At 40.4% G+C, this 22,249-nt stretch overlaps 2 protein-coding genes across 3 annotated transcripts; one reads left to right on the top strand and one right to left on the bottom strand.

Moving 5' to 3' along the window:
• The first annotated feature begins 968 nt into the window (after positions 1–968).
• Positions 969–13,736, top strand: tpp2 (tripeptidyl peptidase 2). 2 transcript variants are annotated; one of them, XM_058089512.1, is made up of 29 exons: positions 969–1,195; positions 1,790–1,918; positions 2,070–2,165; positions 2,443–2,547; positions 2,636–2,760; positions 2,836–2,999; positions 3,109–3,263; positions 3,338–3,414; positions 3,498–3,625; positions 4,136–4,384; positions 4,468–4,583; positions 5,356–5,527; positions 5,695–5,852; positions 5,923–5,999; positions 6,095–6,201; positions 6,872–7,026; positions 7,140–7,256; positions 7,359–7,459; positions 7,532–7,628; positions 7,712–7,849; positions 7,933–8,177; positions 8,697–8,775; positions 9,818–9,856; positions 10,487–10,638; positions 10,724–10,820; positions 10,912–11,042; positions 11,138–11,384; positions 12,533–12,652; positions 12,744–13,736. In XM_058089512.1, exons 1-29 carry the CDS (start codon positions 1,031–1,033, stop codon positions 12,831–12,833), a joined length of 3,831 nt encoding a protein of 1,276 aa, XP_057945495.1. In that variant the 5' UTR covers positions 969–1,030; the 3' UTR covers positions 12,834–13,736. The 2 variants fall into 2 exon arrangements, with proteins under 2 accessions (XP_057945495.1, XP_057945496.1); XM_058089513.1 differs by lacking the exon at positions 9,818–9,856 and having other exon boundaries at positions 12,744–13,734.
• A 3,016-nt stretch (positions 13,737–16,752) lies between these two features.
• LOC131139848 (uncharacterized) lies at positions 16,753–19,557 on the bottom strand. The gene is made up of 7 exons (XM_058089775.1): positions 19,483–19,557; positions 19,258–19,412; positions 19,076–19,193; positions 18,420–18,992; positions 17,426–17,580; positions 17,244–17,361; positions 16,753–17,157 (listed from the first exon to the last, which is right to left on the bottom strand). Exons 1-7 carry the CDS (start codon positions 19,526–19,528, stop codon positions 16,763–16,765), a joined length of 1,560 nt encoding a protein of 519 aa, XP_057945758.1. The 5' UTR covers positions 19,529–19,557; the 3' UTR covers positions 16,753–16,762.
• Between the last annotated feature and the right edge of the window lie 2,692 nt (positions 19,558–22,249).

Raw genomic sequence — 22,249 nt, 5'->3', positions numbered from 1 at the left:
TGACATGTGAAAGTTAATCTTTCTCAAGCATTATTCTCCATATATGGCATGAATCAAATCTGATTAGATTGCTCAAAATCTGATTTGATTTGTGATAAGAGCAGTACGACTGTGCACAATATTAGTTGTTGTTTTTTCCACCTTTACATTTTCAATAATTCATTTTAAGGGACATGCTTTTAGGACCAGACAAGAAAAAATGGATCATGTTTTCTGTTGTGTTATAAGTTGCCATGAGGTAAAATGCTTAACGTTTTCGCAATAAAATATGACCTGTACATGGCAAAAATTCTATAATTTGGGATATTACTAATAAAAACCTGTTATTGTTGAATTGTGTGTGACACTGGTGTTCACCCAGTAAAATTGTTAACATAGCCACTCTCTTGCACTCCATCCTCAATGGAAAAGGGGCAGTCACATGACTATCGGTGTAATAGCGCCATCTAGTGAGCACATAGAAAACATAACCCTATAAAGCAATAAGATGCATTCAAGTACAATGTCCCTGATATCGAGCACACGATTGTATCACAAACCTAGACCCCCCTTAATGCTTTCTGTAAAGTAATGCGATAATATTATGTGCAGATGAGGTATAGGACTTTTTCTGACCTCCCCTTAACTTTTAGAATGCTTCTTTATTTATTTGTTTTTATTATTAACTTTTTGGTGCACTTCATTTGAGTGTATTCGTGTGACGTTGTCTGCAGTCCGACAGCTGAATTGCATTAGTAGGGGAACACTGTATTCGGTATTGAGCTGAGTAAATACAATATGTGACATGTGAAGACTTAAGAGGAGTAGTTCTATTTTAGCTCACTGGCAAGCAAATGTTGAAAATATTAAACCTACATAAAACACATATATAAATATGTACAGTATAACAAATAGAGATAAATGGTAGGATAGTTAAGGTTCCCCCTTCCCCCAACGCTCACGTGACTGCTACGTGTACTGGCCCTTTAACAACTTACCCCTGTGCTATCTTGCTATTTAGTTGCTTGTTTTCATTGTCACTCTTCGAGTCATGGCTACCCATTCTACCGAAGAGCCGTTCCCCTTTCACGGGTTGCTGCCTAAAAAAGAGACCGGCGCCGCGTCCTATCTCAGCCGGTTCCCCGAGTACGATGGCCGAGGGGTGCTCATCGCGATCATGGACACCGGTGTTGATCCCGGGGCCCCCGGCATGCAGGTACAACTGACCGGCGTTAGCTACAAGCTAGCTGGGCAACTGTGGCTGAAGGCCATATAATCTGTGCAGTCACTAGCTAGTTAGCTAGCCTGCTGGGCTCGACAAGTAGCGTACACAGTATGACATTTCATTTAATATAAAGATGACAACTTATTATACAAAAAGAAGGTGATTTGTCACTTCTACTTCAGTTGTCAGGAGCGATTTGCGATCAGACAAACGGGTTGTTAACCGTTAGTAGCTCGCGTATTCGCACAATAGCCTAGCATCCAACATATCACACACTTTTTATGCTTCATGTGATTTTTTGGACTAAGTTTTGACATATGATTAATATTGTTTATAAGTTACGATATACCCAATGTAGAAACTTTTTTTAAACTGTGACGTAAATGCATAATAACAGTTACGTATTCTGCTTAAAATAGCATAACAAATGAAGTGCGGTATGCTACGAAGATACATGCATTACACACTATTTTTAATACAATGTTTGTTGTATTAAACGAGAAAGATTGACAGGGATGAAATGCACCTGTAACATATATCTGTCCTAAAAGGTCGACTGATTTATGATTGTGTCTTCATCTTCAGGTGACCACAGACGGGAAGCCAAAGATTGTTGATATTATTGACACAACAGGCAGTGGTGATGTGAACATGGCGACAGTGGTGGAACCAAAAGATGGCATAATCACTGGCCTCTCTGGCAGAATACTGAAGGTTTGTAGATGCATAGAAGTTGTAGCTGTTTGGGGTTTAAGAGGTTCTATATTTTTATTTCTGAATATGTGGTCTTTTATTCCATACATTAGTTGTATACTTCTCTGGTTTCCTTAACGTTACTCTCATACTGTCTTTTTCTGTCATCCAGATCCCTCCTGCTTGGGTCAACCCATCAGGGAAGTATCACATTGGAGTTAAAAATGGCTATGAGTTTTTCCCTAAGGCTCTTAAAGAAAGAATACAGGTAGGAAGCTGTAGCATTGCTCCTCTTTCTCACACTGCATGGGTTATATTCTGAATATCCCCTCATCTGTGTTTAATAACTATCATGTTCAAAATGTAGTCAGAACATTAGATTACAGCATTAAAATTATAATACAGCTGTCGTTATACAACACATTTCTTCTGATAGCATCCACAGTGAGTCAGAGGATACAGTTAATAGGGCTGACAGCGTTGATTTAAAAACCGTTGTACCGTGTTTCCTTTGTTGATGTTGTATGTGATTTGTTTTCTTTCAGAAAGAGCGAAAGGAGAAGGTGTGGGACCCAGCACACAGAGCAGCAGTAACTGATGCTTGTCGCAGAACAGAGGAGTTTGATCTCTCACACCCGACTCCATCACAGGTCGGACCTACTCGTTTTTGTCTGTGTCCTCTATCGGTGCTCTTCAAGCTCCCTTGCATGTGTCATTAAGCCTGCCTTCTGTCTCTAGGTGGAGAAGTTACAGAAAGAAGAGCTGCAAAGTCAATCAGAGCTGCTTCTGTCTCTAGAAAAGAAATACAGTGATCCTGGTCCTGTATATGACTGTGTTCTTTGGCACGACGGTGTCACATTTAGGTAACTTTTATATATTTAGTATTTACTTTATATTTAGGATTAGCATGTTCTCACATTGCTGCTTTTCCTTTTAAGAGCTGCAATGGACACATCAGAGTGTGGCGAATTGTCCAAGTGCACTGTGCTGAGCTCTTACAGAGAGTCTCAGGAATACGCAACATTAGGGAATGCTGAGATGCTAAACTACTCGGTGAATATCTATGATGAAGGAAACACCCTGTGCATTGTCACAAGTGGAGGTGAAGTATTTGAAGACACACTGTCCCCTGACATCTATCAAAATCAAGTTTTTATATCATTCTACAGTGTATGAGAAGGTGTAATATTGATTTACGTTTGTATTTGAAGGGGCCCACGGGACACATGTTGCGAGCATTGCAGCTGGTTACTTCCCAGAAGAACCAGAGCGTAATGGGGTTGCCCCTGGTGCTCAAATTTTAGCTCTGAAAATTGGAGACACACGGCTTAGCACCATGGAAACGGGCACAGGACTCATCAGAGCGGTATGTCACTTAGATGTAGTCAAAACAATCGTCTTGCACCTTTTGCATATTCACTGTCATGTTCCAATCCGAAGATGATTGAAGTGATCAACTACAAGTGTGACCTGGTTAACTACAGCTATGGGGAAGCCACCCACTGGCCCAATTCAGGGTGAGTGTTGTGAAGAATTAGACAAAGGCATGCAGATAGTGTGTTAGTTGCTGTGTAAGTCACTTTCATATTTTTTTTTTCAGGAGGATTTGTGAGGTGATCACAGAGGCTGTGCAGAAACACAATGTTATATTTGTTTCAAGCGCAGGAAACAACGGCCCCTGTCTTTCCACAGTCGGCTGCCCCGGAGGAACCACCAGCAGTGTCATAGGTACAGTTTTTTTTTTGTTGAATACACAACAGCAAGCCACTGCCAAATTCATGTCTTTCTGGATCTGATAAAAAAAACCTCAATCATACAAAAAATGACATTGGAGAATCTAGAAAGCAGTTAGCATGTTGGCCACACAGTCAGGAGATCGGGAAAACCTGGGTTCGATTCTCCAATTGGGTATGTCTGTGTGGAGATTGCATGTTCTCCCTGTGTGTGCGTGGGTTTTCCCTGGGTACTCTGGTTTCCCACATTCCAAAAATTTTAGGTTAACTGGCGATTCCAAATAGTTTATAAGTATGAATGTGAGTGTTTATGGTTGTTTGTCTATATGTGCCCTGCAATTGGTTGGCGACCAGTTGAGGGTGTACCCCGCCTTTCACAGCTGTGATAGCTTCCAGCATACCCCGGTGACCCTAGTGAGGATAAACGCCATAGACAACTAGTCATCACAAATGTTAGTGAATGGCTAATTTGTGAAAATACAATCAAATCAACTTTTCTACTTAGGCGTTGGAGCCTATGTGACCCCTGACATGATGGTGGCTGAGTATTCCCTGAGGGAGAAGCTACCCCCCAACCAGTACACCTGGTCCTCTAGGGGTCCCAGTACAGACGGTGCACTAGGGGTCAGCATAAGTGCCCCTGGTGGTGCCATTGCATCCGTACCCAATTGGACTCTTCGTGGCACCCAGCTGATGAACGGCACCTCAATGTCATCCCCAAATGCATGTGGAGGAATTGCTCTTGTTTTATCAGGTAGGTCAGGGCTTCATAATAAAAGGCGCAATGTACAGTATCTCACAGTTGTTTATATTAGTGTGTGACTTTGTGTAATGCAGGATTAAAACAGAACGGCATACATCCCACTGTTCCTGGTGTGAGGAGAGCACTAGAAAATACAGCTTTGAAGGTTGATGACATTGAAGTGTTTGCACAAGGCCATGGTATCATTCAGGTAATCTTCCTCCTTCTGCTGATGGATGCTTATTTTCTGTACAGTATAATATGAATATGCTGTACAGGAGGTTCTCAGTATACTACCCAATTCCATTAGTTTTAGTGTAAGTCGAAAGTTATACCAACTTTAAGTCTCTCACACTGTACACAGAACACATGGAAGGCATATGCAATGTAGTAATAAAAAAACATGCATTCACAAATGAAGTGAAACAGTAATTTATCCTTATCCAAGTAGTTGTCTTGCATAGTGGAAGAGGTATTACAAAGGGAGGGAGGCGGAGGCTTAATGGGGCGAATAAGTCTCAATAATGAGACGACTACACTGCTTAGTTATCCATGTCTCTTTCATAGGAGCAGATCCCTTCACATGTTCAAGGATACAATCTTATCTTTGACGTCATGCTGATGACAGTCAAACATCTTAGACTAAACATGCAACCAATATTGGTTGGCATTTCATAATGTCTAATTTCACTTACATGGTAATGGCGTTCTTTTTCTTTTACGTACTACGATCGGAGCAATGTGCTTTACAATTGGGTATCATAGCGAAGGGCAAAAATGTAACAAAAACGCTCAGTGTAGCAACACCACATATATTTAACTACTTCCCTTTTTTTGCACAGTATTAATATTTTATAAGTGTGCGTCATAACCACAAAGCATCATAGTATGAAACATAGTAAACCAAGGACAACCTGTATGTCCATTTCATAATATTTTGTCTCAAGTGTGCAAGTTAATCCATGTATTCTTCTCATGGACAGGTGGACAGAGCATTAGACTACCTCACACAAAATGCCTCCTTGCCCACCGCCCATCTGGGTTTCTCGGTAACTGTGGGAACACAGAGAGGCATCTACCTCAGGGATCCAGCCCACCTTCTATCCCCCTCAGACCATGGTGTAGGAATAGAACCCATCTTCCCAGAAAACACAGGTATTACTACTATTTTATTATTTTTGCTTATGCTTTTGCTTATAAAAGACATTCTGGATCTGGACAAACTTACCTTTTTTTTTTAGACATTTGATTGTAGCGTTGACTCACTGATTTTCTGGAGGTGTGCACTGTCTGTGTACTCATATTTTTCCTTTCAATTACAGTCAACACAGACCGAATATCCTTGCAGCTACACTTGGTCCTTACATGTGCCGCTCCATGGGTTCAGTGCCCCTCCCATCTTGAGTTGATGAACCAGTGTCGTCATGTCAATGTCCGCGTGGATCCTGTTGGACTGAGAGAAGGGGTGTACTATACAGAAGTAAGAAAAAAGAACTGAAGTAGAAGAAATTTCTTTGTGTATGTGTGTCAACTTTGTTTGTATTTTTCAGGTGTGTGGTTATGACACAGCAGCGCCTGGTTGTGGGCCTCTGTTCAGAGTCCCAATCACTGTTATTATTCCCACCAAGTAGGTTCCGACATACTGTATATTGCAATTTGTCTCAATAAGAGGCTTGTGGAAGTATGTTTGTTGGACTGTAAGCCTTCTTCCTCATCCAACAGGGTGACAGACAGTCGGAATCACGAGTTGTGTTTCAAAGACGTCCACTTCAGACCAGGACAAATTCAACGCCACTTCATCACTGTGCCTCAGGGAGCCTCCTGGGCAGGTATGAACAATATTAGATTAGATTAGATTAGATTCAACTTTATTGTTATTGCTCATGTCACTGGTACAGGGCAACAAAATGCAGTTACCATCCAACCAGAAGTGCAATTTTATAAGTACCTTAGTAGTAAGTAAATGTAGAAAAAAACTATAACAGGCTATGACTATAATACAGTGAGGATATGTACAGGGATCTAAATGACTATAATATGGCTATTGTAGATTATACAGATTATACAGTAACAGTTTAACAGATTAAACAGTATGCACAGTATGGATGTGACAATATATAATAACAGTAATATGTACAGTATTGCAATGAAGTGACTAGAGTATGGCTATTGCAGATTATATTAATTAGAAACAGTATGATCTATGAATGCAACAAGATATTACAGTAATATGTGCAATATGGTATATGCAATATGGGCAGTCATCAATCGTGTAATTTAGAATATGCTTCTCTCACGTTTCATTCACATTATTACGTAATATTTAAAAAATCACAATCCATAGCTACAATAACTAAGTAACTCCCCCAACACATAGTACTTTATATTTCAGGGAAAATAAAGGCACAAGTTGGCAGACCTGCATTTAAATAAAATTACCTTGTAAGGCATCTTATGACTCTTGTTTACAATTCTCTTTCTCTTCCTTTTCTCCAACAGAGATTACACTGACCTCTCATTCAGGAGACGTGTCCTCAAAGTTTGTTCTGCATGCGGTGCACCTGGTCAAACAGAAAGCATACAGAGCTAATGAATTCTATAAGTTCTCCTCACTTTTGGAAAAAGGCTCACTAACCGAGGCCTTCCCTGTACTGGTTCGTATAATAATTCAAATCATAAGGAACGCATGGAGTGTACTATACGGAAACCCACAATGGGGAAGAAAGGTTATGATTATTAATTACACTGTGTTTTTTCCCCTCTCCAGTCAGGTAAGATTGTAGAACTGTGCATTGCACGCTGGTGGGCAAGTCTGGGTGATGTCACAGTAGACTACAGCATCTCGTTCCATGGACTCAGTATTTCTCCTTCACCGCTGCACATTGTTAGTAGAACAGACATACACATGTACTGTATACACAGTAGAGCAAAGCTTGGAAAAAAATGACATTCTAGACAACAGTGACTTTATTCTGTCTTTTGCCAGCATGCATCAGAAGGAGTGACAAGTTTTGATGTGTTGTCGCCTTTGAGGTATGAAGAAGTGTCTCCGTCTATCACTCTCAAATCTTGGGTTCAGCCCCTAAGGTAAGTTCAAACTACTTTTTCTGTGTTTTATAGTTGAAGGGTTTCTGGTTCATTGTGATGTCTTTTTTGTAGGCCCTTAAGTTCAAAGATAAAACCTTTGGGAGGGAGAGATGTGCTACCAAACAACAGACAACTCTATGAGATTATTCTCACCTACAGTTTTCACCAGGTACTGCCAAGGCCATCAGCACAGAACACCCGAAGTTTTATTTTCTTTTTTGTATTTGTAACTTGATTGCACTTTCTGCACAGCCTAAGAGTGGAGAGGTCACACCGAGTTGCCCCATGCTGTGTGAGCTGCTGTATGAGTCTGAGTATGACAGTCAACTCTGGATGCTGTTTGATCAGAACAAAAGACTACTGGGCTCGGGTGATGCCTACCCACATCAGGTACCTTTTTACACACCTGTTTTGGATTTGTGTTTGTAATCTTAACATAAAACAATGCCTGGTGTCTTTTTATATTCCTTCAGTATTCTCTCAAGCTGGAAAAAGGCGACTACACCGTGCGGCTGCAGGTGCGCCATGAGTTGTCGAGTGAGCTGGAACGCCTTAAGGACCTGCCATTTGTTGTCTCCCATCGCCTGGCTACCACCCTCAGCCCAGATGTGTATGAGACGCACCGTGCGGCCCTCATGGCAAAGAAGAAGGCAAACTCTGTCACCCTGTCTCCAGGAGCCACACAGCACTTCTATGTTACAGGGTTGCCGGATGACAAGTGAGTTGCCATTTATTAAATTAACATATTTATCATAACACTTATATATAGATATATATGTGTATACAGTGGTGTTTAAAAGTGTGCTCTCTTCCTGATTTCTTATTTTGTTGCTTGTCACGCTTAAATACTTCCCATCATCAAACAAATTTTTAATATTAGTCAATGGCCTTTTTATAATATACCAGTTTCATTTAAAAATGTATTTTGTGTTCACGTGTGTGGTCATTGACTCTTATTTAAATTTGTTTGATGATCTAAAACATATCAAACATTAAGTGTGACAAACATGTAAAAAAAATAAGAAATCAGGGAGGAGGCAAACACTTTTTCACACCATGTATGCAACCATAGATGTGTTTTGCTTAATTAATGTGTCATGGCCAATTATGCAAATCAGATAATGACATCTTGCATTGCAGTCTGAATTGTATATCCATAGTTTTTGTATGCACTCACTCTCTGTTAAATTATGTTTTTTTTTCCTGTTTCTCTTGCCTGCGTTTGTCCTTCCTTCAGGATTCCAAAAGGGACAAGTCCAGGATGCTACCTGTCAGGGTCTCTTATTGTGGCAAAGAGTGAATATGGAAAGAAAGCAGTGAGTTCTTTAAGATTTTTCAATCCTACTTATCAGATTATACAAATAAATGTGATCTCAGTTACTGCAAATTAAAATCAGGTAATTGAATATGTTTTATCCTGAGGATTAGGGTTTAAATACATTACGTTGTTGGGTTTCCGTTTCAAAAGTGTGTCACCTGAGCTGGTCGATCGTGTCTGTCAGTGAATCAGTGGTTGATGTGAAACTTGCGTTTCTTGCATGTGGACATGTTATCCCCTTTCCTCTTTCATTCATCTGCTGCCACAAATACATGTTGCTGTTGTGCCTCAACCCATCTGGTTTTACTGGTGTGTTTCTGTAATTAGATGACACATATAATATTTTTGTGTTGACTTTTGACTACGTGTCTTTGGATCACATGTTCACCTTTGGCCAAAAGGAAAGGCTGAGGAAATATGACAAAACTGTTAATAGGATGTTAAGATTAGTTGAGAAAATACAATGATATAACCATTATATGAAATAAATTGACCTTGACTAACTCCAATCTCACAAATTCTCTCCCGGATCAGTAATTCCCACAGACACTCCAAAATTGTGTCTTTTAGCTTTAAATTTGTTGTAGCAGCAAAGGAGGACCATCTCAATATTTGATTCTATTTTAACTTCATATGGCCATGTTTCCTAATACCTTTTGTAAATGCAGAAAACAATGCTGGTATTTTATTAAAGTCCAACTCTACATGTATGAATATTCTTGGAAGGGCCATTGGCAGAACTTTCCTCAGTGGCAACAATGCAAAGGCATATTTGTTTGCATTGAACTGCTCAACATTTTCCTGTCTTCATCTAAGAGGTTTTTCTCAGTGTGTGTTGTTTCATACACAATAGCGTCAGAGTGGGAGTGTGTCAGCAATGAAAGCTGAAAAGTTGCCTTTCAGTTTAAAGTTTAAGTCTAAAAGGTAGATGGCTGTACAATGAATCCCTAAGTGAGGATGGAACGTAAATGAACGAAAAAGAATCCTTTTTGGTGTGCTTGTGTTGTCTCCTCCTTACTGTGTGTTATTCTGACCACCAGGGGCAGTCCTCTGCAAAACGACAAAGAAAGTTTAAAAAGGTACTGGATGAGCTAGAAACACCGTACAACAGAGCGCCCTCTGCTCTCCTACCTTGTGGAAATGGCTTCTACCTCACTTTTAAGATTGCATTTGTTTCATTTATTTCCACTTTTAAGATTGCATTTGTTCCATTTATTTCTGTAAAAATATGTCAGTGTGTCTTAATTGAAGTTGTACAAATCCGGTGATGAGTGAAATTATCAAAGATATTTGGTGCTACCACAAACTTAACTAGCGTCGTAGTGTTTTGTTCAGTCTTTTTTGTCAGCATTAACAGATTTTCTTGGAAATAGAAAAGCATCATTGTCAGATGTAAGCAAGAACCCTATTTATTTTGAAGGTAATCTGACCCAAAATGGCAGCGTTAATGGAGGTGTGGTCAGATTGACAGTTTTGCTATAGAGCCTGCAATGTTGAAACTCTTGTGTTCAGACTGTCATGAAGCTTGTTCATTATGAAACCGAGGTCAAATCTATTTTATGGGAATAATACCAGAGGATGTTTCAAATATCTGGGGCCAAAGGTTATATTGGTATGATTTATGTTTTTTTTTTGCACAGGTTGCAATGTTTATACTGATTTATTGTGTAGTTGTGACTTGACTTTACCACTTTTTGTGTTTTGTGCAGGACATTGTTTCCGTCGTTTACCACTTAATCCCTGCACCCAACAAAGCAAAGAATGGAGGGAGGGAGAAGGACAAGGACGCTGACAAAGAGAAAGACATTAAAGAGGAGTTTGCAGAAGCTATGAGAGACTTGAAAATTCAGTGGATGACAAAGTGGGCATTTATAAACAAGATGTTCTTATCATGAATTTTTATTTTTAGTTCCTTTCTTAACCATAATTTTTCCCCCTCCTGTCAGGTTGGACACAAGCTCGCTTTATGATGAGCTAAAAGAAAAGTACTCAGATTACCTTCCTCTACATGTGCAAAGATTACATCAGCTGGATTCTGAAAAGGTCATGACCCATCATTGACATCCTTGTCAGTGTTCTTTATGAAATAGAATGTGAACATTTGTATGAATGATTCCTCCTCTTGCTGTTTTAGGAGCGTGTTAAGCGATTGAAAGAGGTGGTATCAGCCGCTGACATTGTCATCTCCCACATTGACCAGACAGCCTTGGCGGTGTTCTTCACCATGAAGACAGACCCTCGACCTGACGCTGCTTCCATCAAGACGTATAATGTCACTTATTTTACCACAAAGTACCTGCTGCTTTTTCTCTTTTCAACAACAATTTGAGACTTGAAGTGTTTTCACGATTATGTTTCAGTGACATGGAGAAGCAGAAGTCCTCTCTTCTGGACGCTCTATGTAGGAAGGGCTGCGCTCTGGCCGACCAACTTGTGACGCTCACGCCTCAGGACGGTAGCGGTGCTGTTGCCACAGGCCAAGCTGATGCCGAGGAGGTTGGTGTGCAGGTGGCAAGCAGTTCTGATGACACACAACAGGGTGTGGCTGACACTCTGACGGAAACCTTCTGGGAGGTGCAGAAGTGGGCAGAGCTGACTGACTCCAAGGTTTGTTTGTTTGTTTTTTTTTAAACGTGGTTTAGAATGCTCAACCATAACTTTGATGTTAAAGGTGAGCTATTATGCTAATTTTCGCCCCTTTGTATTGAGTTGTGGTCTCCTATAGAGCAGCTACACACAATAACCCGAATAGAAAATTTTAGATTTTGCAGAATCTGCACCTATTCTAGCTGCATTTCTTTTGATCTGTGCTTTGTGGCAAAATGATCTGTTTTAATTTATTCCACCCAAGGCCCCACATACTAAAAACATGCATGTTAGGTTAATTGACGACTCTGAATTGTCCATAGGTATGAATGTGAGTGTGAATGGTTGTTTGTCTATATGCGGACTGCGATTGGCTGGTGACCAGTCCACTGTGTACCCCGCCTCTTGCTCAGTCAGCTGGGATAGGCTCCAGCATTCAATGACTTGTGTAAATAAGTTTGATAATTATGTTTTGCTAATTGGCCACTCCAAATTGTCCATAGATATGAATGTGAGTGTGAATGGTTGTTTGTCTATATGTGCCCTGCGATTGGCTGGCGACCAGTCCAGGGTGTACCCCACCTCACGCCCCAAGACAGCTGGGATAGGCTCCAGCACCCCCGCGACACTCGTGAGGAAAAGCGTTAGAAAATGAATGAATGTTTTGCGTTCAGAGTGTTTAATCTTAAAAATTGAATTTATAGTTGTGTTCCAATCCCTGCACTGTGAAAACCTGTCAGTGTTTGTGTGTGTCACAAAGAGAGAGTATGGATTCCCCCAAAACTTTGACTTTATCGCTGACTGTATGTATTTTTGTACTTTGGATACTGCTTTATCATGTTTGTAAAACTTTCCATTTCAATTTAGTATCTCAAAGGGATTGTGCGTGGACAAAAGTGAAGCTCAAATCTAACTAATTCAAACGGAAGGATCCCAACATCCGTCTGAAAATAAAAGATATTTATGAAAATTTGACCATGCAAAATACACATTTTTTACCAGAATTACTGAAATTAATAAAACAGTCATGTTCAATATTTTAATTTATGAACAGAAGGAAGGAAAACTGCGACAAGTTTGGCGACATTTAACATACAGCATTGTGTGATCTCTCCAAGTATGTCAACTATCTAAAGGTTGTGATGAAGAAATGTTTCTTTTGATTTCAGGTACTGATGTTCTCCTACAAACACGCTCTGGTGAACAAGATGTATGGCAGAGCCTTAAAGTATGCCTCAAAGATGGTGGAGGAGAAGCCCAGCAAAGAAAACATGAAGAATTGCATCCAGGTGTGACCTCCGTGTTTGATATTTGGGTTTTTTTTCTAATTACTGAGGCATGCGTAAACTAAATAACACTCACTTCCTTTTTTTTTTCCAGCTGATGCGTCACCTCAAATGGACGCACTGTGCTACCTTCACTGAGAATTGGCTGCCTGTCATGTACCCAGTAGACTACACTCCCTTCTAGAAACACCATGCACTGCACGATCCGCACGGTCCATCACATGGTATCACAGCCCCTCAGGGTCATGTGGTTGTGGTCACCTGACCACGCCTCCTCAGACAATTTTCTTTTCTTTCTACGACAACGAACACCAATGTGGAGTTGACAAGTCATTTTAAAAGAACTCATTGAGTCTGTTGATCCGAGTGCCACCAGCAGCACAACAGCAAATCATTCACTTCATTTACCTTCTTTTCCTTTAAATCTTCATAGTAGTGGTCGACCAATCATTGACCGGGCTGGTAATTGGGGCCGATATCGTTCGGAGAATGTCCTGAGAGCAAACACACATGTCAAGGTAAACACAGAAAACTCTATAAATTGTAATAAACATCCCAGTGCTCTTATGTCTCCCAACCACTACGAACGTAACGGTGAGCAGCAGCAGCGTAAACATTAGTGGCAGCTCTGCTGGCTTGTAGTACCTCCTAGCATGTCTTTGAATTACTTGCAAGAAGTCTGCTCATGTCAACAGTCAGTCATAGTTAACGCATGTGTATCATTGAGAGAGAGCCCGTAAAAACCTAAATTCCCTTGTTTTATTGGAGGGAAACGTGCTAAATGGCCAGCAGACTAGTATGTCTTGTGGAGAATAGTGTGTGTTTGCCTGATGTATATGTGTGTGTGTATATATATACATATGTGTGTGTGTATGTGTATATATATATATACATATGTGTATATATACATGTGTGTGTGTGTATATATATATATATTTATATACATACACATATGTGTGTGTATATATATATATATATATATATATATATACATGTATGTATGTATGTATATATGTGTATGTATATATATGTGTGTATATATATATATATACATGTGTATATATGTATGTGTGTGTGTATGTATGTGTGTATATATATATATATATATATATATATATATACATGTATGTATGTGTGTATGTGTGTATATACATGTACGTATGTATATAGTATGTGTGTATGCATACATATATATATACATGTGTGTGTGTATGTGTATGTGTGTATATATATATATATATATACGTGTGTGTGTGTGTGTGTATACACATGTTAGTTTAGTTAGTGGAAACATTTCAGGGATATTTCAGCTATTTATTGACAAGAGATGCTGCAGAGTCTAGGAACTCCTTGCTCTACTGGAGCTATTTTTCTATTTGTCACACTATTTGTTTACACTACTTATTGTTTCACTTTCACAGCAAATGAATATCGGCTCCAATTATCGGCCTCCTTAACTTCTAATAATCTGCCTGTATCGGCCCTGATAATCCCATATCGGTCTAGCTCTACTTCATAGTTTACAAGTTGTAGTTGATATTGTAGATCATCTTGGTACTTATTTAGTCTGGATCATCATACTCTTGTCTTCAGTGCTCAAGGAACACTGGGGATTGCATCCCATGTTTTGTGCCATGCTTACTGGGCTTTAAAGTTCACTTTCAGACTAAGATCACTTGACCTCAGTAAATATACACCAGTATTGTGGTGCCTTGCATTTTACTGACGCAAGATGGAAGGACATTCTTAAAATAGGGATGCATGACGACTTTTAGCGCCAGTCCACACTCGGAGCAGCACTGAGTTGCTCCACTCATCAGCCTCTGGTTTCAAACGGACCACTAGTTACACGGCACCACAGCTGCACCTCGAGTCCCCTTCCTTCCACGCCGCCCAGTTTGCTGAGCTGCGGCATGTGATGACCTAACGGACCTCAGCAGGATACTGGAATATGCTTACTCGCTGTAAGTTTTAGTTTAGCTTTTCTGTGCAGCATTGAAAATGTTGCTTGTGTACACCGTGTCCTAAATGTATGTACATACACACATAAGGAAGCATAGTACGCAATAAGTATATACTGGATACAAATATTATAATTGATGTATTTTACATTTATGCATGTCTTGTAGGATTCCAGGAGAAGTGATTTTATTTGTCAGTTTGAATGATTTTTAAAGCAATTTTTTTTTTTCATTTTCATAGGCGTGTGGATGACTGCAATGTTACGGTCACACTTTTTTCCTTCAATTTTATCAGTTTGTATAAAAAGAGTCAACTTGTGTTTTTATGTATTGAGTGATTTCTTTTTGCATGTTATATTTTACCTCAAGTTACTGTCAATTTTTTTTTCATCACAGCTGCCCACCTTGCACCAGATGCAACTGTGACATGATGTATTTTTCCTTCAGTTGAATTTAAGTGAATTTGATATTAACATACCGTGCAAACTAGAATTGTATAGTGAACATAGACATACGTATTCCTGAATGTTTATCAAAGTCCTGACTTCTTTCTTCTTCGTATTTGACTTCCTGACTTATGCGTTGACATCGCAGAATTATTTGAAATGTCATGAAATGTCATTACTGTTGTTTTCAAGCAACAATGAAGCGTTACATATGTGCTCACTGGAGGGAAAATGTATCTGAAAATGTCAAACTGGGCAGCATGTTTCCATTAAAGGCCAGTAAAACATATTTTAGAGATCAGCTAGACACTGCTATGGACCTTTTAAGATATAAATAGAGAAAATGACAATGAAGGCTTGGAATTGTTAAGGACAATATGTCATCAAAATGTTTGTTGTGCCCAGAAAAGATAATATTTACTCACGTTGGAACGCTGTCTTCATGTTCACCTCATTTTATTGTCTTTAGGAATGTCATTTTTAGTCTCGAATAGAGTTTACGCTGGTATTCTAATGTCATGACGACTTTTACCACCTGTACAGTTCTTTAGTTGATTCAGTTGTACGTCAATCATCCCTTCACACCCTTATCTGTATTTATGTAGGTCAAAGTTCAGGTTTTTTGCTCTTTGTGGCATGTATTACCATTAACAGTCTCTGGAGAAACAAAAAGAGGCCTTAATTTTCACCACCACTGAATGCCGTCCATTTCTTTGCACCAAATAGAATCCTCATTTGTGTTTCTGTCTACAGTGTAAGGATATTTGAACAGATTTGAACTTCTGCTGATGACTTTTGCAGTTACAATATTTTATGTCATAAGCTCTAGTAAAAGCTAATTAACGCTTTGGTACTGATGCATTAGTCTTCAATGACTTGTGTAAAAAAAAAAATAAAAAAAAACATGGGTGGGGGGGTGATGAAGAAAAAAAGAATAAAATATTTTTCAAGAAAGAGAATCAGTGACCATTACTTAATGTGTGACGCAATACACTTTGGAACATAATTACTGTAATTTAGGTACTATCTCTAGCTTCAAACAGCACTTTTTATTTTTTTTTTTAAAAAACATTACAATGTCACCGGGTTAGCATATCTTACCAATGGTGGTTTCGGAAAACAAACTACCAAAAAATAATATATTCTTCACAATCGCTCGGACAGAAAAGGGGGGAGCAGCGTTAATGGCTGTCACTCAATCACAGCTCGTGCCCGTCATGTGCGCGCGCATACACGTTTGCGCAGTCTCAGAATAACTCACTTCTCCTTCCTCTTCAGGCCAACGTTTTAGGTGGGGCGTGGCTTGTGTCATTACCCAATCCGTACCGGAAACAATCGTTTTTGCGCATGCGCGTATGTTACTTGCTAGTGGTGTGCATACCGCTAGATTTGGTATGATCCGATTCTAAGTACAGGGCCTGTATTGGCGATATTCATACCGATAGTTTTTATAAATTACGTTATGTTATGACCTTTTTGTGATTTATATTTTAGATTATGAATCAATTAAATATCAGGAAATAATTTAGGCAGTTTATAAGTAAATATAAAATACTTTATTAGCACAATATTTTTTTATTCACAAAGGAAGGAACACAAATCACTTTAACATTGCACTTCTTTCTGTTTTTTTCTTCTTAAATAAACAAAGCCTACAAAATTACCACTTCACAACAAATGTTAGAAAAGATTTCCACGTTATTCAGTCAGTTGTCCATGTCTCTGCATCTTCCCATGTAGATCTTCATCTCTCCATCTTCATCCAGCAAACTTGTCTTAAAGGCCTCCTTAAATTTGTCTATGAACGTGAGATCAGACTCCAGTCTGGTCTTGTTGGCCCAGATCAAGGTGGTGCCAGGCTGACAGAAGTGCTTCATTGTGACCAGAAGCTCATCCAGGAAGTCATGATGGTAAACCACATCTGCTGCAAAAACATAGTCGAAGCGATGCGTCGATACGGAGTCGGTGTGCTCCATGTCACCCCCCCAGGGCAGTGCCACCACGGTGGGTGTGAACCTGCAACGCCCCCTAGTGTTCCTCATCACATTGGACCTGAGGTTACTCAGCACCTCAGGTAAGTCTGTTGCTGTCACTACGGCTCCTGACGTCACAGATCATAAAGTGGTATCAGTTAATGCAATAGAATACTATAGAAGTGGTGTGGGAGTTGAACAGGAGGCTGCTCACCCAACAAACTGGCCACAATGGACACCAGTCCGGTTCCGGCTCCCAGTTCTAGCACCTTCTTCCCCTGTAGGTCCACTATGTGCTTGTTGTTGTCCAGAAAGGAGCACAGAGCCAGTGCCTGGAAGATGAAGAATGCAATAAGTGAGGAGTAGATGTTTAATATTTTGATAAGTGATGCTCACCGCCGGCCACATGACAGCTCCAAAGGAATCAATGGACTCGTGAATGACGATGTCCTGTCCTGTGTAACGGTACACATCTTTACCAAAGCTGCTGTTGATGCTGGGGACCCAGGCTGGTGTCCTGTCAGGCTGACTTCTTTTGGCCTCATGTACTTCTGCTTAGCGGATAAAAAATATGCATTAAATCAGGGGTCTCAAACTCAATTTACCTGGGGGCCACTGGACCTTTCTGCACAAAATAAAATGAAAAACAAACAAATCAAGAATAAAGAAAATCAATCAATCAGTAATAAATAGATATAATAATAATAATAAAACTGCAAATAATAAAAAATTAAGAAACCACATATAGTTGGTGGGTAGACAAATTATTTTTTTCAGATTAAAATTAACAAAGCATTATTAGAGCCCTGTAGACATGACAAAACACGACTATAGTCACATTTATACTCTTTTTATTTACAACATATTGCGCAACTGCAGGGTCTTGAGACACATGCTAACTCGCAAACTAGAGAGCTAGCGACCTAAACGGTAGCCTTCAAGTTATTTCCTTTAAACTTAAAAAGCCAAAAACCTACCACTTCCACACGGATAGGGAGGATAACTATTAACAGTTATTTAACCTTTAACATGAACATTAATCAAACGTAATATTTTTTTCTGGGTACATGATACCATACAGCATCCATATCAAACTTGCGCGGGCCGCACTAACATTAAACTTTCATATCAAGGCGGGGGCCTCAAACTAGTGTCCTGCGGGCCACATTTGGCCCGCGGGCCGCGTGTTTGAGACCCCTGCATTAAATCATTTACACATGCATGCACATAGAACACACATGCACAAGCCAATGGCATCCAAAATTGTGTCCTTATGAAGATGATAATGCTTACTTTTGATTGACAATAAAAATAAAAAAAAATAAAAAAAAATAAAAAAATAAAAAATTACAATATGCAACCTACGTACGGCTTTATAATGAAAACTCACCTGACAAATCTTCAAGTGAAACTGAGATGTTCTCAGCCTGATTCGTCTCATGTTCTTCTCGGCTGGTCTTCTCCTCCGACTCACATTCATCATTTCTTCCAGCTTGTCCAATTTCTGATTTGACCAAAGACTCTCCATCCTTGTTTCCATGGAAACAGCCTCCCTCCCGTTGCTCATTTCTCCTTCCATCCTCTCTGCAAGTGGCCATGAAGATCTTTATCTCCCCATCCTCGTGTAGAACCCTTGTCTTAAAGGCCTCCTTAAATTTGTCTGCGAATGTGAGGTCAGACTCCATTCTGACCTTGTTGGCCCAGATCAAGGTGGTCCCTGGCTTGCAGAAGTGCTTCATGGTGGCCATGAGCTCTTCCAGGAAGTCATGGTGGTAGACCACATCAGCGGCTAGGATGTAGTCGTAGCGGTAGACCGACGTGGGGTAAGTTCTCTCCAGGTCGTAGCCCCACGACAGAGGCGCCACCTGAGGTGTATGCCTGCAGCGCCCCCTGGTGTTTTTGGACAGGTTGAATCTCAGGTTGCTCAGAACATCTGGAAGGTCGGTGGCAGTCACCCAGGCCCCTGGAGACCGCGTGGGACATTTTTGAATCGTGACAACTCACAAGTATGTCTGTTAACCAGGTCGGTTCTCGGTTCTCACCTACCGAGGAGTGACGCCACAATAGACAGAAGGCCGGTTCCTGCGCCGATCTCCAGCACCGCTTTGTCCACAAGACTTAGCTGGTTCTGATGAGAATCCAGGTAGTGGCAAAGTGCCAAAGCCTGGTGGCAGTAAACCCTTTAAATGTACACTTTTTTGACATATTATGTGTCAAATAGTACTTACCGCTGGCCATATCATGCCTGCATAGGAGTCAAAAGCCTCCTGGATGATGATCTCCTGGCCAGCATAATGATACAACTCTCTATCTGGCCTCTGGAAGAAACATGGAGACCATCCTTGTTTATGCTCCTTCTGGACGGCATCACCTTGTGAAGCATCTATAGGACACAAGATACAAATACAGACTTTAAGTCACATTAGCCACATTAGTCTGACGCATTATCTTACCATTTTCCTTCTCCTCTTTTTGCTCTTCATCCTCCTCCATCTCCATTCTGCTTCTCACACAGTGGCTTTCCCCCACGGGGTATGCGGCCAAAGTATCCATTTAAAATCCTGTGTACTGCTCGATAGCCACAAAAAAACAAACAATAATTATAAATGACCATTCATTCATTCATTTTCTACCGCTTTTCCTCACGAGGGTCGCGGTGCTGGAGCCTATCCCAGCTGTCTTTGGGTGAGACTGGTCGCCAGCCAATCACAGGGCACATATAGACAAACAACCATTCACACTCACATTCATACCTATGGACAATTTGGAGTCGCCAATTAACCTAGCATGTTTTTGGAATGTGGGAGGAAACCGGAGTACCCGGAGAAAACCCACGCATGCACGGGGAGAACATGCAAACTCCACACAGAGATGGCCGAGGGTGGAATTGAACCCTGGTCCCCTTAGCTGTGAGCTCTGCGTGCTAACCACTTCCCACCGTGCCGCCCTATAAATGACCAATTGATACAAATAAGTTTTACAATAGTATGACACAAGACAAGTCATATTGATGTTTTTATTATTTTTTGTGGCTGCAGGGTGTACCCCTGCCTCTCGTTTGAAGACAGCTGGGATAGGCTCCAGCACCCCCGTGACCTTTGTGAGGAAAAAGCGGTAGAAAATGAATGAATGAATGAATGCACGGTAGTTAGCGCGCAGACCTCACAGCTCGGAGACCAGGGTTCAATTCCACCCTCGGCCATCTCTATGTGGAGTTTGCATGTTCTCCCCGTGCATGCGTGGGTTTTCTCCGGGTACTCCGGTTTCCTCCCACATTCCAAAAACATGCTAGGTTAATTGGCGACTCCAAATTGTCCATAGGTATGAATGTGAGTGTGAATGGTTGTTTGTCTATATGTGCCCTGTGATTGGCTGGCGACCAGTCCAGGGTGTACCCCGCCTCTCGCCCGAACACAGCTGGGATAGGCTCCAGCACTCCCCGCGACCCTTGTGAGGATAAGCGGTAGAAAATGAATGAATTATTTTTTGCAGGATAATGGTAGAATAAATTTTTTACAGAATGCAATTAGAGAACCATTCAATAAGACGACAACATTATAAATATAAACTAATAGACACCTGCCCATGCAGTTAAAGGAGAAAGTGTGTCTAAACATTTAGCTGGTAGTTTACATCAACCAGAACATCGGCAGATGTGTCATATTGCCAAAAGTATGGCAGTGAGGCATTACAGTGTGCATTACATAAAATCCAACAAATCCAACAAATCCCATCTTACCTCCGACTTTTTTTAACCTACCTGCCGTAGAGCTTTATTCCTGGGAGCAATCAGAGTGCGTTTGGAGTCATCTCACCCACGGTGGTTTTAGAGACTCAGCATCTTGCTGGACACTCCCATCATCATCATCACCATCATCACAAGGGCACGTGGGTATTTTTAGAGCTGCAGCCGTGATAAATAAACAAGAGCGGCGTGAGACGCAGACACACACACACACACACACACACACACACACACACACACACACACAGACGTAGATACACACAAAGATGATTTGCAAGGGAGAATGCCAGGTATGTCACGATAGCAACAGCAGGCCATGAATCTACTTCCCGTCTTCACTGCTGGGGTCTTGCTCCTAAATTTCCTGGATGTAACATAAAGAACATGAATGTGCATGATCCGGCTTGGGTATTTAGCATATGCTTCGTTTAGTTCAAAACAATGACGGTTGATTCCAACCAGTTGAGCGATCCGGAACAGATGGGGTGATGTTTGCTAAAAATAGCAGTGGCTACTCATGAAATTTGTGTTTATGAGACCCGAATGTGTTTTATGGCTTTAAAAAAAAAACAAGGACATGTTTTTTGTAAGGTGGGGTGACTGTAGATCAGGGGTCTCAAAAACGCGGCCCGCGGGCCAGATGTGGCCCGCAGGACACTAGTTTGAGGCCCCCGCTTTGATATGAAATTTAATGTTAGTGCGGTCCGCGCAAGTTTGATATGGATGCTGTATGGTATCATGTACCCAGAAAAAATTATTACGTTTGATTAATGTTCATGTTAAAGGTTAAATAACTGTTAATAGTTATCCTCCCTATCCGTGTGGAAGTGGTAAGTTTTTGGCTATTTAAGTTGAAAGGAAATAACTTGAAGGCTACCGTTTAGGTCGCTAGCTCTCTAGTTTGCGAGTTAGCATGTGTCTCAAGACCCTGCAGTTGCGCAATATGTTGTAAATAAAAAGAGTATAAATGTGACTATAGTCGTGTTTTGTCATGTCTACAGGGCTCTAATAATGCTTTGTTCATTTTAATCTGAAAAAAATAATTTGTCTACCCACCAACTATATGTGGTTTCTTAAGTTTTTATTATTTGCCGTTTTATTATTATTATTATTATATTTATTTATTACTGATTGATTGATTTTCTTTATTCTTGATTTGTTTATTTCTCTTTCATCTTATTTTGTGTAGAAAAATCAAAAGTAAGATATTTGAGAACAGTGGAATGTTTTATCAGAGCTTTTATTGTAGAAAATTGCAACCAAAGCGAAATTTTTTTAATTTTTTTGTTTTTAATAAATGCGTTTTTTTGTTTTTTTTTTGGAAAACCTGATGCGGCCCAGTCTCACCCAGACCCGAGCTCCAGTGGCTTCCAAGTAAATAGAGTTTGAGACCCCTGCTGTAGATGAAAGGTGGTCTGCAGCAAGTATAAAAAAAGGTGCACGACTGAAATATGGTGATGGATTTGGTTTCTTCA

The sequence above is a fragment of the Doryrhamphus excisus genome, chromosome 12, assembly GCF_030265055.1.
Source record: "Doryrhamphus excisus isolate RoL2022-K1 chromosome 12, RoL_Dexc_1.0, whole genome shotgun sequence".
Classification (NCBI taxonomy): domain Eukaryota; kingdom Metazoa; phylum Chordata; class Actinopteri; order Syngnathiformes; family Syngnathidae; genus Doryrhamphus; species Doryrhamphus excisus.
Note: the sequence above shows the minus strand (reverse complement) of the source record. Positions and strands in the feature narration are given on the sequence as shown.